The 17,255-nt window shown below is 39.9% G+C and overlaps 2 protein-coding genes across 2 annotated transcripts; one reads left to right on the top strand and one right to left on the bottom strand.

Annotated features, from left to right (window-relative positions):
• Positions 1–576: 576 nt before the first annotated feature.
• Positions 577–2,550, bottom strand: LOC134077601 (uncharacterized). The gene is made up of 3 exons (XM_062533304.1): positions 2,454–2,550; positions 2,252–2,367; positions 577–1,257 (listed from the first exon to the last, which is right to left on the bottom strand). Exons 1-3 carry the CDS (start codon positions 2,548–2,550, stop codon positions 577–579), a joined length of 894 nt encoding a protein of 297 aa, XP_062389288.1.
• Positions 2,551–3,581: 1,031 nt separating this feature from the next.
• LOC134077600 (uncharacterized) lies at positions 3,582–15,374 on the top strand. Its single transcript, XM_062533303.1, has 19 exons — positions 3,582–3,617; positions 8,775–8,842; positions 8,922–9,030; positions 9,296–9,343; positions 9,442–9,807; positions 9,905–10,003; positions 10,491–10,723; positions 10,824–11,002; positions 11,097–11,187; positions 11,274–11,555; positions 12,106–12,171; positions 12,246–12,308; positions 12,411–12,465; positions 12,600–12,691; positions 12,804–12,918; positions 13,023–13,118; positions 13,266–13,433; positions 13,763–13,921; positions 14,841–15,374. Exons 1-19 carry the CDS (start codon positions 3,611–3,613, stop codon positions 15,038–15,040), a joined length of 2,496 nt encoding a protein of 831 aa, XP_062389287.1. The 5' UTR covers positions 3,582–3,610; the 3' UTR covers positions 15,041–15,374.
• The last annotated feature ends 1,881 nt before the right edge of the window (positions 15,375–17,255 follow it).

Below are 17,255 nucleotides of genomic sequence, written 5' to 3'. Positions count from 1 at the left end.
ATGGTAGAGTATCAGATGGAGGTGTATTCAGGGGCTGCACACTTGAAGAGTCAATCCAAGAACACACTGCCAACATCCCCCCACCTTCTCCTCTACCAGGCTCAGACAAAATTATACCATACTACCTAGTAGCGGATGAAGCATTCCCACTGAAGGCATACATCATGAAGCCATACGCGAGAAGAGGCCTCACCGAGGAACAACAGCTATTTAACTATAGACTGTCCAGAGCTCGAAGGGTAGTAGAGAATGCCTTTGGCATACTAGCCAACCGGTGGCGGGTGTTTTTCACCACGATCAACCAAAAGCCAGAGGTAGTCGAAAGCATTGTGCTGGCATGCTGTGCAATGCACAACTTCCTTCGAGAGGAACACAGCAATGTCTATGAAGTCCCTGAGACACCTGATAGCTGGAGTCAGGATCCTGTATTACAACAAGCTAGTCTGCCAGGCAGTACAAATCCCACTCAGCAGGCTAAAAAGGTTAGGGATATTCTAACAGAATATCTTCATTCCAACTAACCTCAATGATTCCACATGGAACTAGCCTAGTAAGCATGATTAATTAAATAATTTGTTACCAAAATAAAATTCTTACATTTGGCGATATATTTGATTGCGATGGTCTTTTTTTCATATGGGCTTCTAGAAATTTCATCCTTTGCAGCATCCAGGTCTGTCTCGGTGTGATGGATCCATCGCTGCCTGATGGCTTCTCTTTCAAATAGCGCTTTTGGTTGATCGTGGTGAAAAACACCCGCCACCGGTTGGCTAGTATGCCAAAGGCATTCTCTACTACCCTTCGAGCTCTGGACAGTCTATAGTTAAATAGCTGTTGTTCCTCGGTGAGGCCTCTTCTCGCGTATGGCTTCATGATGTATGCCTTCAGTGGGAATGCTTCATCCGCTACTAGGTAGTATGGTATAATTTTGTCTGAGCCTGGTAGAGGAGAAGGTGGGGGGATGTTGGCAGTGTGTTCTTGGATTGACTCTTCAAGTGTGCAGCCCCTGAATACACCTCCATCTGATACTCTACCATTGCATCCTATGTCGACGTACAGAAATTTGTAGTCACTGTCTACAAGGGCCATAAGAACAATCGAATTAAAATGTTTGTAGTTATAATACAGTGAACCACTGTTTGGTGGAGGCCTGATGGCAACATGTTTCCCATCCAGAGCGCCCAGACAGTGGGGAAACTGCCAGCTCTTCTGAAATCCTTCGGCAACCTTCAGCCACTCTGTTGTTGTATTGGGGCACTGAAATAAGAAATATTAAATTGCTAATGTTATTATTTCAACAGGAGAGTTCATCTGATCTTCCAGAAGACAATGCTGATGAAACTGCTGATGAGGGTAACAGCTTCAATGACCCAACAACAGACACAACAGAAGACATTGAAGAGGAAGACCCTTCAAACCATCTAAACCCTCCACCCTCAAACTCAACTACTCCTCGACCTAAGCCGAGAAAGAGGTCAGCCCAAGATCCTGCCCAAGAAAAGGACATGCAGATGCTGGAAGCGGTAAATGCCACACTGCGCTCTCTCAGTGAGAGCGCGGCTGTGAGACCACGTGACCATATCACAACATACTGTCAATATTTAGAGAATGAGTTCCGACAGATTGAGTCTGCAGACCCACATTACTTTCGTTTCGTTCAATGCCAAATTAATCAATTTATCTACAACAGACCAAATTCTCACAATGACTCCTTTGGATATAATTGATTCAGTTGCTTTAGATGTTGTTAGATGCTGCCTATATAATTAAAAAGTAATAATACAATACAAAATATAATTATTACACCCCCCCCCCCCCACACACACACACACTACATATATATATCAATCATAATACAACATAGGCCTATTATACAACATACATATACAACATTAAGTAGGCTATATACAACTAAAAACAAGGAAAAATATTATTTATTCTATTTATTGTGCATATTCAACTATATGTGAGATATTATAATATGATAATGTAATGTATCATATTAAATGGTAAAAACAAGGAAATGTTTGTATAACAGAACAGAAAAATATTTGTATTATTATTTATTCTATTTATTAAATACAAATTCAAATGTAATCATGCTTTGTCATCTTCGTAATTTGCTATGGTTAATACTGTCTAGGATACAAGGATACATGGAAGTGTATTTGTCGTGTGTGTGTGTGTGTGTGTGTGTGTGTGTGTGAAGTGTTGTGAGTGTGAGGAGCGCATGGAGAAGTGTGGTGCTTACCTTAAGATATTTCTCAGAGAGGACTTGATATATGGCAGCACAAGTCTCAGGGATGATTGCTCGGATGGTTGAGCAACCAATCCGAAACTGGTATGACAGACTTTGGAATGTTTCACCTGTTAAACAAAAAGGTTATACACACTTTATACAGCCATGCTTACTCTTTTAAGCAAACTATGAATGAATTGGAATTGGACCTTACCTGTTGCCAAAAATCGCAAGGTGACCATCAGACGCTCACCAGGAGAGATGCAGTCTCTGAAATTCGTATTTTTCCTATTTATCAGGGGTGTTACCATTATACGTAATTGCTCAAAAGCCTGGGGCGCAAAGCGTGAAAAGTTCGCAAAGGCTGGAGTGTCTTCGGACCTCAGCTCCCTGCACAAGTTTGGGTAAGCCCCCTGGTTTTGATGTCGTAAAAGCCATGGTTTACACCACATTCTCCTCCTGAATCTTCGTGTTTGTTGGCGATCCTGTATACGCCTAGTAGCTCTATAAGCCAGCCAGACCAACACCACTTTCATTACATTAATCAAAGTAGGCGTATCCATTATAAAACTATAAGTAGCCTAGGAAAGTAATTAGTAGTCTAGATAGCAGCCACCTTTGACCTTGACAGTTATGTCAGTTGATGTTTGGGCAGTGTAGAATGCACACCTGAGCATTTGAACATTCTAAAGACTTTTGCCAACAGTTGCAGACTTTAGAATGTTGGTGTTTGTTGGCACTTGTTTGGGCAGTGTGCAAGCTGCTTTACAGTTGCGGTTGCAACCCGGTCTCCTGGTGGAATTGTAACCCCTCTACAAAATATCGCGGCCGAGAATGTAAGCCTCTTGCATTATTTCAGCCAATCAGGGCCAGCGATGTGAAATATCGTTTCTCACGAGATGTTTCCCCGCAGGCACGGTCCAAGAGCATTGCTGCATGCTGTTACAGTATCTTGAAAAGTAAGTATTCAACAAAAAGCTTACATACTTATTTTTATTATGTTTAAAATACCGTCTATCTATGCTATAGTAACTATAAATGTTTGCTGTACAACCCTGAAAGTTTACAACTGTTAAACTGCTAGCTCATAATCTATAATTTGTTAGTAAATATAGCTTGCTATAACTAAGCTAGCTAAGCTAGTTATTGCACACGTTTAAAGATACGTATCATTAGCATGTATTTAAACCAAGCATAGCGTTGTTGTTAGCAGTCAGTAATTTATCTTCTAATGAACAAGATTAACTATATCTCTATGGTTTAATTGCAAATATTTCTAGCATGAGTGAATCAGCTCAGTAATGTTAGGAAGATTGTCATAAAAGTTGCACTTTTTCAACAGAACTGACCGGAGACTGACCCTGAATAGTTATGGCAGGTAAGATATGAATTTCTGGAAATCATTCACAATATTTCTTTCATCACTTCGTCATAGACTGTTTAATTGAAATTAGTGGGTATACTGTACATAAAAAATAAAAAGCTGGCTTGGGCCAACATCAGCACATTAAATTCTGAGTCAATGCTATAACATACTTGCCACTAATGCAGGGTTGGTTAATCAGAATAGATTGGTTTTGATAGCCTGCTTGAGGGATGATATAGATGGGGTGAGGGCAGCAGCTGTGAAGTCACTGTCAACCCAGGTCAAGGTTGTTTCTGGATGTCACGCGGAAGTGAGTGGGACGCATGAGTAAGTCATGAAGAAAGATAAGGTTTTGATTATTGAAGGCTTTGTCTGTGAGAAGAAGTGTTTTGATAATTATTGTGAATTTGACAGCAAATGTTATGAAGAACTGGAGTGATGTAGTGATGATGGGAGGTTAGCAGGTGGACAATAGTGATTTGATCATGCAGAACTTTTGACAAGGTTTTGGATGATAAGAAATATAGGATGGAGAAGGTGATGGCTGGAGATGACGAGGGCATGGAGAGTATTGGGTAGGGAAGGGAGGAGGGTAGGGCGTGTAGATGGGGGTATATTGAGCACTCACAGTCGAATAGTTTTAGAACAACTACCACTATGTTAACCAATTTTACAAGTTGTTGATCTGTTTTGACATTTTAAGCATTATGTAGCGACAGACAAAGGGCACACTCCAAGACATAGGGTACATACTGTACAGAACATTCACAAGGCAGGGAGGTTGAGCCGAAGAAAAGTTGTATCCATGATTTTGTGGGGAAGATGTAAGAGAGTTAGTGTAACATCTTCTGTATGCAAAATATTTCATTTCCTGTCCGTCTAGTGGGGCTTTATGCTCACTAATTTACATGGGCCCCAAAAGCATTGTGTCTTCCTATCATATAGTCTCTGGTAACAGTGGTAATGGTTTGTTAAAGTTGGGTATAGCCTTGCAACTGATTATAAAACATGTAAAGTATTTTGTATAGTATATGTATTATAGACTGACAATAGTAAGGTAGTAAGGATGTATTACAGTTTGATAGAAAAGGCAAATGATATATATATATATATATATATATATATATATATATATATATATATATATATATATATATAATATATAGAATGAGATTACCTCTCTAATTCAGAAACGCACGCATGTGCGTGCGTGCGTGCGTGCGTGTGTGTGTGTGTGTGTGTGTGTTGTTTGTATATAAAGTGTGTAAGAAAGGTCCCACTGTATAGGGCCGTATTCTCAAAGCTATTTTTCTAGGACTGACACACCCATTATTCTCCTATTTCTCCTCATTTCACCAGTTATGAGCTACTTTTAGCCCTAACATTTTTTGAGAATACAGCTCCAGGTTGATATCGTAACATCATGTCTTTTAAGCAGATAACGAATGAATGAATGAATGAGTAACCAAAGTCCAAATTTATTGCACTGTACAGCTGGAACTTAGTGTGTTTCTGTCTTTTTGTGCTAGTTCCGTATGAAAGGAATGAAAGGAATGAAAGTGAGGCAACCCACCAAGCAGCCGCGAGTTCCCAGCAGCACCACTGGCGCGAGTCCAGATGAGCTGAAGGCGAGCGGAGGGCTGCCACTGGTGTGGAAAGACTTTAGGTGTACTGAAAATCATCCAGCCTTGGCTTTTAACCCACCCCTCATCTTTAATTGAGACTGAGAGAGGAGCACAGGAGGACTGTAGCGAAGGGACAGAGCAGTGACCCCACCCAGTCTTGAACTCGGGTCTCCAGCTTGATCACAACGCCAAAAAGCCAGGCCTGTTGGTATGGCAGTCATAGTGCATACTCAACTGTAGTGATGGTACTCTGTCACACTGCCCTCCCCTTCAGGAAGCTTGCCCATGCACTTCACTCATACAGGCGACTCTCGTGCAACCACCAGCCGTACCTCATCCATACCAGGGTGCCCCCTACACATGCTTCACCCATCTCTGGGGTCCCTCACACCAGGGTCAACCTATCCTGGGGGTCCCTCATATGGCTCACACATTGGGCAAGCTTCCGATGACCTCACGGCAAGCCATCCCACTTTGACACCATTTGCAGTGAAGGGACAGAGCAGTGACCCCACCCGGTCTTGAACCCAGGTCTACTGAGGTATTAACCCTGCAGCTTGACCGCAACGCCAAAGAGCCAGGCCCGTTGGTATGGTGGTCATAGCGCATACATGTTGGTACTCTGTCACAAGGACTGTTATCCTCAGATATGATCCCCAGCAGCTATGATCCATCAACCTCATCAGATTGCTCACATGCCTGTGTTCCCTAAATCATAGATACCAGGGAGTCAAAACCCCTACCCCCACCACACACACACACACACACACACCCTATCCCCCAACGAGCACACACACCAACACATGGAAGTGGAAATTGGAAAGGACTTTCAGAAGTACTGCAACTGCAGGGCTTCAATATACTTAAAAGGCCATTCTCTCCCCACACTGACTCTCCAGAGTTTACTGTATTCCCATCTCACAGACTGGCATAATGAAATTAACTATTAAAGCTATTGCACCCTTACAGTTCATGCACTTATGTGTCCCAAACTTTTTTATCTCACTATGTTTGTGTCACCTGCATCATGTACAGTATGCATCTCTAGATGTCTAAATTGAACATGCACTGAGACATGCCCCCTCATTCCTACACACGAGGCACAATACCTAGCACTGCAATGTATTTGCAGTGTGTCAATTAAAATACACGGTGATATTAATTATTTTCCTATTAGTCAATATCAATATGTTCTTACACTTGTTTGGTTTGTGTGTCAGCCTTAGTGATACTCAACCTTTCTTATTACTTATGTTATCCAACTTATCACAAAGAACAGTCAGTTTGATAATTACAATCTGTGTTGCTTCGAGGTTGTATTTACTACTGTCTTGAGTTGGCACCACATTACTTTTTCTTAGCATTCTGTCTAAGTTGTCATTGGCTGAGGTTTGACCAACTACAGTATTGTGCTAAGAGAACAAAGGACAACATCATGTATAAAGGAAATGAAGTACATAATAATACACACTCACAGACCACTTTATAAATATGTTGAGTTTGTGTGATGGCTTTTACCAATACCAATCAGTCATAATCACATGAATTCTCTGCTGACATACAGTATCTGCAGAACTTGAGCAATGCAAACATGTGTACATTATGAACAACATGAACATAAGAACAAAGGCCATGAAAGTATATATTTTGTTGCCATTTGCAAAGTTAGATTACAGTCTATAGCTTGATTGTAATTCTCCCGGCAAGTCGCTTTGGATAAAAGTGTCTGCTAAATGACTAAATGTAAAAGTACAGTGTTCATTTAAACATTGCCACAAACCTCACATTGGCAGAAAAGATTCTGCTGTCCAGACAGATCTTATGCGAGCTGAAGCTCACGGGCCTATGGTGTTTCAGGTAGTAGCCTGTGTACACCCACTTGAACTAAACCTGGCTCGGATGTGTGTCCCTGAGGATCTGTTGTGTGATCTGTTGACCTCTCTGCCTGAGATCTGTGCCTTCCTCCTTCAGTGTTAGGTTGTTGGTGTCCATGGAAGGAAAGTCAAGGTCTATTACCTAGATGATGTAGCAGTGTCCTCAATCTTAATATAGTTTTACAATCACTTTGCATTTTCAGAACCTTGATGTTATTTTTCACAACTCTAGACACAAAACTCACAACAACCGATGATCAAAATGCACATTTTTCAAAACTCTAACCCTATTCTCAATTACTTGGATACAATACACATACAACTTAGATCATTTGTTCATTCAACAAAAATCACCTGTTCAATATGATACAACTTAACATCGAAGTACTACCAATTCAAAAAGCAATTCACACATTACATTTAAAATGAGTTTCTATTCATTTCCTTACAATGATCTAACTATTGATTGATACAACTGCTCAAAATGATAAGTAACTGTTGCATTACTCTTCATGCATAGTTGTATGGAAACAGACAAACAATCTTCCATGTTTATTGCAAATCATGAAAGTTTCAAGATACTGTAACAATCTTCACTGTCACCAATTAGCGTGGAGTATGAACCAATTAGACTACAATATCCGGATGTAGCCTGATATTTTACAATGCTTCGTCTTTTCTTTTCTATTTCATAGCTAATTCATTTTGCTTTGATTCAAATAAACCGTTGTGATATTACAAACTTTGTTCAATGATTCCACTACAGTTTTTTACAATCACTTTGCAACTATTTTCAGAACCTTGATGTCATTTTTCACAACTCTAGACACAAAACTCAAAACGGTTATCACTTGTAACACAGGCTGTCTAATGTTCAAAACATTGGATTGTGCATTCACATCTTCAAAGACATCTTGCACTTGCACAATCATTGGTTCAAAAAACAAATTTACTGTGAAATACCACTGAAACATAACTATAGATCACCCGCACACAAGATAGTTTCATTGTGTCATTGTTAGTGCAATCATTAGATACTGTATTGTAGAACAAAATAGGTGATACAAGTTACATTATGTTACTACATTAGTACTGCAGTAGAAGAGAGAATACCTACATAGTGGAATCATTCAACAAAGTTTGTTATATATTGACCCCATACACTACAGTACAATCACAACATAGGTTTATTTGAATTACATGTAAAGTAAAAATAATTAGCTATGAAATAGAAAAGAAAAATTGTAAAATAGGCTACATGGATATGTAGTCTAATTGGTTCATGCTCCACGCTAATTGGTGACAGTGAATCATGTTACAGTATCTTGAAACTTTCATGATTTGCAGTGGAAGATTGTGGAAGATTCCCACACAACTATGTATTAAGAGTAATGCATAGTTACTCTTTTTTGCTTTTACAAAAATCTTTTCTTGCTTTTACACATATAACCCTGCACAATCAAAGTTGACAACCCCTTTCCTCCAAAGTGTTGCTCTGAAAGTGTTATTAGTTGTCTTTTTATGTCTTGGTGCTCTCATCAGAGTGATTTGGACAGTATTCCATAGTCCCAGATTGAATTGTGACCTTTTGACCTCCTACACTGTATTGTCATAGAAAGCACTGTGACACTTTCAGCTTTTGAATTTGAGTATAGAAAATCTTCTTGCAGAAATGTCTGACTTCCAGAAGGCTCTTGAAGCCAGCAAACATCTTATTGCTAAATTTGATGCAACCGCTGTGAGTATAGATTTGTTTAAACATGTGGCTATCTGTATATTTGTAAATAAAACAATTAATGGCAACTCACTTACTTTAGAAAAATTGTCCTGCTACGCCAGTGCAATGGCAGCCACGGGACAGCAATGGGGAAATGCTCTTTAAAAGACCTGGTCAAGCACCACGAGGGCAAATTCCGGCCAAAAAAGGTATGAATTATTATTAGAATGTGTGTAACAGTGGTAGTTCACTTTACTATAGCACTTTATGATAGTCAATACATGGCAGGGTCAGTCCCTAACAGACTTTTGCAATCACTTCATGCTCTTTACTTTTCACACATCTGTGAGTGATTTTTTATGTGAGTGACTTATGTGTGCTGTCTAATGGTTGTATAAGCTACTACATTTAGATACGTATCTATCTATCTATCTATCTATCTATCAAATGAAAGCATCATATTTCCTATTGCAGCAACAAGCAGCATTCCTGACACGGAAACTGTTTCCTTAGATGTCCTAGGTATGCCTTTGCTTTGGTTGTGGTTGTGCAGTTTTTGTTATGGCTTATTTATTTTGTAATCAGGCTCTCATAATGATTATTATATTCTGTGTTATAAGATACAAATTTCCAGGCCTACTCTGTCGACCAAAAAATAAACCCTGGAACATCGCAGGTGAATGTCAGCTGGGGTGACAGGCAGGCTCTAAGCTCAGAGAGATGGAGCTCTATCAGGGACTCCTTAGTCCGAGCCTTGATGTCCTCTGAGGTCTTAGAGCCTGCCTGCAAAATCTGCAGCAAAAGGGCAGTCATTCACTGCCAGGCATGTATGCCGAAGGAATTCCTGTGCAGTGAGTGCGATGAGATGGTTCATGCACATCTTGTGCTACATGACAGGAGTGCCACAATTAAGGGCTTTCACCAGCCCATATCACCCACGACTGTAGTCCAGCCTGAGGGTGACACATTCAAATTGACGGAAACAGGTGCATTTATATTTACACAAATTATGTTGATCAATATTATTGTGACAAATTAGCCTGAATGTGATGTTGAATATATATTATATATATTTTTCCTTAGTGCGATTTCTACCAATAAGTATCCCCAAATTATGTGGCTGCTGTCCCAGTGCCCTGTCGATGACAGCAGCCAAAGGCGTTATCCTGGTTGGGATGAATGGTAAGATGGATATAAGGATACAAGGATGTTTATTTGTCACATGCATATGATTACTAATGTAAAGAATGTGGTGAAATTGTCAGTTCCTTTGCCTATTGTGGCATATGGTGGGGGGACGGGGACGGGGGGCATTGGGGGAGCACCAAGGGACACCCAGGAGCAACAGGGGCAAGATAAAACTCCCTTGGAATTACCTTGGACAGATCCGTGGCTCAAGGGGCCAACCCAAAGGCCTGGGATTGTTCTAGTAGAGGGAGCCTGTAAGTGTGTGTGTGTGTGTGTGTGTGTGTGTAAGGGCAGGCATGTCTGATGTCTTGGGTGGAGTGGTGGTGGGACAGTTAAATGTCCGGGGGTAATAATGGTGCACTGTATGCTGTATGTATATAGCAGTTGGAGGGTTGTTAGAAGGATATGTTGTATCCCTACATATGTATATGTGAAATCCCTGTTCTTGCTTGATTTAACACTGTACAAACAATTACTTCAGGGCGTTACAACCTGTCCATCCCTACCATCACGTGTGGCCTGTGCCAAAAGAGTTGGACAGCTGGGTTGGAGGACCTGGTCAGGTGTGGTTACTGGCCTGCCACGGTGAATCACCACACCTTGTACCAGGTCAATATGCTGACAGCATTCCAGCAGTTGAAGTTGCTTGCTCCGGGCTTGTCGCGTCAGGCATACCTTGGCATGTTGGAGGAGAGGAGTAGAGCCTGTGGGAGAGTAAATATCTTTCCTTTCTCTTAATAATTCTCATCACATAATATATATTGTAATATGTAACATGTAATAGTATCTTTCCATATTTGTCATTACTATTTAGTCCAGCAACATCTGTGGAGATACTTTTCAGCGGGCCTTCATAGAGTGGTCCCACGCAGAGCATGAGGTGGAGAGGGCCATGGGGATGGACCCATTTCTCTGCTCTGCGTGTGCTCCTATAATGCACGCCATTGCTGTGGATGGCAATAGGAAGCATTATCGCTTCAAAAATGCCACAGGGTAATACATTTTCCTTTATAAAGTATTCTTTCTGAAGAAATGTATCATGTATGAGCTGTAATTCATAGACTGCTTCTGTACATCATTTCTAAAGGTCTAATGTAGGTCTGTTTGATGGTTCCTTCTTTGCCAAGGACGAAGAGGTGGCCAGCTTTGTGCAGTCCATCCACAGCAACACAAAGCATGTATGTTGTTTTCAAAGTTCTATTTCAGCAGTGTGCACTGTTGTTTTCATGAACTTGTTTCATTGTGAAAGATTGTGTTTTACCAGACATCAGGCAGTGGCAGGTGTGGGACAAGCCAGTGGGCAGCAGCTAAGGAGATGAGTAGACCCTCCTCGTCAAAAATTGATGAGGAGGGTTTGGAAATAGCTGTCTGCAGGCATGGGGTTCTCCTACGAGCTTTAAACATGTTCAGGGGAGAAATCTTTGCATATCCCCTCTACTTGCATAGAGAACTCATGCCCCTTAGGCCTGCATTCCTTTGCATGGATGTGGCCTGCAAGTACTTCCCATACCTGAATAGGGTGGCCTCAGTGTTTCAGGAGTTGCAGGTAAGAAAGTCTTGAAAAGGACACTTGATAGACTTCTAAAGGTAACATCATTGTTACACCGAACATAGTCAATCAACCTGTGCTGCTCATCTATCTCATGTGCTCTTCAATCTTAATTACAGTATTGTTATTAATGCATTATCATTGCACTGAACTGCCTTGCACTAGATTTATGCTTAATCCTAAACCTCAATCTATACTGATATTGCACTATCCTCACCCTCTTGTCAATTGTATATTGCATCTTGCTTGTGCCTGTTGAGGTGTCCACGACAATAAGCCAGCCGCCCTCCAGACAATTGCATTCCCACCAATAGTGCCTATTCATTGCAAATGTGCATTCTGTGTTTATTGTTATACATAGCCTTATTCTACTGCCCTTAATTCTATTCTTACTGTTTTGTATTTTTTTTTTTTATTCTTTTTATGTTATTGAGTGTTGTACTTTGAGAGCAAAGATCAACCACAGTCAAATTCCTTGTTTGTTTACACAAACCTGGCCAGTAAAAGCTGTAATGTAATGAGTGTAATGCATCTGTCTGTGTCACAGGCACTGCAGGCAGTCCGACCCCTCCTTTCGGTCATGCATGCCAAAGCCCACTCATGGACATGCAAGGTTAGCGTCAAATTTTGTGCAGTAAATTCTTCAACCATTTGTGCTTGTCTTGAAACTCTGTTTGTGAATTGCAGCTGAAATGGGGAGGCCGCAACCAAGAAGGCGCAGGGAACACCATTGGCGAGGAGGTTGAACAGGTGTGCTAAATGTGTTGAATTTTATTGAAAAATATTCTTTCATTGTGTTGTGTCCTGTGATAGTATTGTATTGACATTACATACTGATTGTTTACTACTTAGGTCAACAGTTTTTTGTCTAGGGCTGCCATTTCAACCAAATACATGTCGAAAGGAGGTACAACAACAACAACACATATAAAACAATACAGTAACAACAATGATGATAAGAACAATGAAACTGTGTGTTTACTTTGGGGTATTTATTTCTCCCATGATTTGACAGCCGTTACTTTTTCTATATTACTACAGCACGAAGAGACATGATTACAGTGTTGGCAATTTTGTGGAACCATCGAAAGATGGCAAACCTCCACAAAATATTGGCCCAGAGGTATTCAAAGGTATGTCTGAAAAAAACTCTAAAATACCTCAAAAGCCATAAACTAATGTATTGTAAGTATTTAAGGCGCATGGACAATATGGAGTGCTGTTTGTGGATCTATTTTGTTAAAGGCGCAGAGAAGACTAGATGAAGAAATCAAAAACCTGCATGCCCTCTGTGCAGAGCTGAGTGTTGATGACACTCAGCTCCAACAGTGGATCTCTGAAGTCCAAGGCTGGCCATGTGGTAATATTTAACCTTCATAAACATGCATGTCTTCAAAATCCACTTCATGTCTTTTGGCATTTTGTGGCATTCTTTGACCACAAATACTGACAATTTCATCACAGCCTCTACTGTCGTGGATGAGCATTCCCTGGAGCGCCAGATTGAGCACCTTTACCTCAGCATCCGGCAGCGGAAGCACATGCTGTACAGAGAGACTGGTGTGACTTGATTTTATAGATGCTTGAAAATTGATAAGTTATATTTTAAGTGTTGTGTTTGTGGCTGTAATACAACAATGAACCATCAAAATATCACTGCATATACTCATATGCATGCTTTTCAGTCATGTTTACTTATGTTTTTAGACTCCAATAAAAGACGACACTCCATCCGGCGGAAAATAGCAGGCGACAAAAAGAAATTGGAGTCTGCTATTGACCAATTAGATGAGGCCTACAAGGCAAAACTGCCATCCCTTGATGACATGCTTGTCCATGACAATTTCATCTGGCCCTGGGAGAGTCTGTCTTCGAGTATGTACGCAACATTTGGATTTAACCATAAGTAGAAATGTAGAACAGTGTAGATGACTGTACATTGTAATTTATTTTATTTTTTATTAATGTTTAATGTTTATTTTGGTTCATATTCAATTCAATTCAGTTTATTTGCCAGACCCATGTCCAAATTCACACAAGACAGATATTACAAATACATATTAAGACAGACTAGGACAGTCAAAAAGCTACACAAAACAGTGATAAATACATTATAGAAAACAATTATTAAACACATAAACTCTGTTGGAAGATTGTTAATCGGTTGTTGTTTATGGATCGATTATCAATAACTGTCTTTGCAGGCAATGGGAATCTCTCTCACAAAAAAAGAGCATTCGACATTGCCATGCTGGTCAACCGGTTTCATGAGGAGGTACAAATTGTTGTGGGGGAGATGCACCGGCACATTAACTCCCTTGAGTTACAGCTTGACCGGGTGAAATCCCTGCTCCAGGATAACTGTAAGTATATGTTCACCAGTAATTACTGTACCAAGGTAAAAATATCATTAAGTTGATAATACTGTCGACTGACTGGCAGCCTTTTACAGTAGATCCGTTAGTCGCACCAAGAGGAAATTAGAAAGAGTTGTCACCAAAGTCTCCAAAATCACTGGTTGTGACCCTCCATCAATCCACTCTTCAAACTTCTGCCCTCTGGAAGACACTGTAGACTGGAACGACAGCTTCTACCCTTCAGAGACAACTCAGATTTGAGACAACTCAGATTTGCAACTCTTCTTGTTTTATTTATTTATTTTAGCCCCTCCTGCTATTACAGTTTTTTCTGATTGCTTAAGCACATTTTTTGTAACTATTGGCTATTTTTGCAAAACTCTTCACTCAAATAACAAAACTTTTCACCAAATTATCAAAACATTGTAGTTCTCTTGCAAAAGCGAACACAGCTTGATTAACTCTCCATACCTTCGTAAAAATTGTGCTTCAAACACAAGTCATCATTTACTAAGCACACAATGTTTCAACTACACACTGATGGTATGAATACAAGACTCATCTGGCTTTTGCTTTCTCTGTGCACAAGGTAGGCTACAGTATGTCAGTTTGAGGTAATACTTTTGTCATAGTTCTGTAAACATACAGGGACCCAAACTTCAAGTATTGGTGTTCACACTCATTAAAACAAATACAAAGTCAAAACACAAAATAGTAATTTAAAAATTGTGCTAAAAGAATCACGATTAGCGTTTACGTAAGCATTCAGAAAAAAACTGTAATCCCCCCTCCCCAGACTGAGCTACCAAAAAATACCACCAACATTGTTGTGTGGCTATTAAAGTTTCTAAAGTTTCTATTCTATAATGTCATAAAGGTGTTTTACTGATGATGCATCTTTGATAGTAAAATGTTTTCTTTTAAGGTGAACCAGAACAAAACAAAATCAAAAGACACATCTTTGAGCTGGAAGGAAACATTACAGCGGCACTTCTAGTTTACGGTCCTGCTTTCATCGGTGGCAGTGTGGTTGTTGAGGTACCTCTGCAGGACAGTGAGGCATCTGAAGATGAAGATGAAGATGACACTTCAGATGAATTGGATGAAAATAGTTGTGATGAATGAATGAATTAATGACTGAATGAATGACTGACTGAATGAATGAATGAATGAATACATAAACACATACATACTGTACATTTTACCCCAAAAACCTTGGATTATCTGTGTCCTCTCAGTCCATCCATGCCAGTGCACGGGTGGGGTTGGACCTTTGGAGGTTAATAATTGGGAGCACCTGTATTAGGGGCTGTCTTCTTTCCCATTAGACACCTTTCTTTGTCTTTTTTTCTCTCTTGCACTTTGCACTCTCCCTTATTCTATGTCTCTCTTTTCTTTGTCTTCTCATTTAGTCTCTTAAATAATCCAATGATACCTACATTGCATCCCCACACGCACATCACCACTCCCAATATTCTTTCTATTTGGTGACGTTGTTTTGCTTTAATTCAATAAATTATCATTTGCTTTGAAGCTCGTTGTCCGTGTCCCTCTTCTATGTTTCAGCCTAGTATATTTAGATGTTCTGAGGTGTTTGATTTGATTGGTGAACTTGTGTGCATCCCAAACTGTCAGAAAACTCAGCCGAATGCTGTCTGGATGGTACTTTGCAAGGCTGTCGCGTAGGTCAAAACTGACCAGCAGGGTGATGTCATGCAAATCACATGGATTTCATATCAAAACACTTGCATATATCATATAATAGCACAATATAGATGTTCTGAGGTGTTTGATTTGATTGGTGAACTTGTGTGCATCCCAAACTGTCGGAAAATTCAGCCGAATGCTGCTGGATGGTACTTCGCAAGGCTGTCGCGTAGGTGAAAACTGACCAGCAGGGTGATGTCATGCAAATCACATGGATTTCATATCAAAACACTTGCATATATCATATAATAGCACAATATAGATGTTTATAGGTGTTTGATTTGATTGGTGAACTTGTGTGCATCCCAAACTGTCAGAAAACTCAGCCGAATGCTGTCTGGATGGTACTTTGCAAGGCTGTCGCGTAGGTCAAAACTGACCAGCAGGGTGATGTCATGCAAATCACATGGATTTCATATCAAAACACTTGCATATATCATATAATAGCACAATATAGATGTTCTGAGGTGTTTGATTTGATTGGTGAACTTGTGTGCATCCAAAACTGTCAGAAAACTCAGCCGAATGCTGTCTGGATGGTAGTTTTCAGGGCAGGGTTTATGGCTCCTGGAGGAATTGTATTCATTCTAATTTGAAAAATAAAATATCACAATGAAAATAAAGAATAAGGACTTATCAATCTCTACTCATATCCTCTAGCGTATATGAAGATATAAATCAATAGTTTTGTAAGTGAACAGAAAGACAGGCCAATACTGTACTGAATATGATTTGTACGGTGATGCCACAGACTCTGATAGTACTGTAAGTATCGTATGCAATACTGTAATATTGTATTGTGCCTAAATTTAGACTTACTTGGACATACTGATAACTCAGCTCTTTCACTCTCTCAGAGTTGAGCTCAAAGGGTAGTAAGTGTGCAACAGTGGATGTTCAGTGATTACTGTACTGTATGATAATGGACATTTACGCTATTTCTCTTCTGTAGTCTGAATCTTTGGATTATTGACGCCACAGAGAAACCACTGATGTTGGTTTGGACCATGAAGTCCTGCTTCTCTCATTGGCAGTCCATGAACCAGAACATGGTCAATGATTGTTGCCCAAATCATCATTTACAGTATTGCAACTCTTGGGACTCTCTGTTTTTCTCTTCATCCTCTTCCTCCTACCTGCACCCTCCTCTTCCTTGTACCCCACTCATTAGACAGAAGTGTTATCAATTTTGAGTGGTAGTGTTCAAATGGAGACAACTGTGCACTAATTGTGTTCAACTTCTGCGTTGTTTGGTTATCTATATAATTAAGAAGTGCATCAGAATACACAATGTGTTCACAGTTTTGCAAAAAGGGTTAATGAGTTTGGTAAAATGGGTGAAAGTGGGTGAAAGTAGTCTATGGTTTTGCCAAAAAAGGGAATAATTCAATAAATGTGTTCAGGCATTTGAGAATTTGATTCAGAGAATGGGGTTTAGTGTTTGAGCAACTGTGAAAAACTGTAATAATTTGCAAAGATGTACTATGATATTAAGACATGTACTAAGACAATTGCAATTTGATGAAATGAATGAGAAATGCAATTCTGTTGTGGACAATTGTGAAGTGGTTTGGAGATTTGTCCATGTTGTTTTGAGAAACTGTTTCAAGAAATGAGCCAAACCAATGGATAA

This window comes from Sardina pilchardus, chromosome 3 (assembly GCF_963854185.1).
Source record: "Sardina pilchardus chromosome 3, fSarPil1.1, whole genome shotgun sequence".
Lineage (NCBI taxonomy): Eukaryota > Metazoa > Chordata > Actinopteri > Clupeiformes > Clupeidae > Sardina > Sardina pilchardus.
Note: the sequence above shows the minus strand (reverse complement) of the source record. Positions and strands in the feature narration are given on the sequence as shown.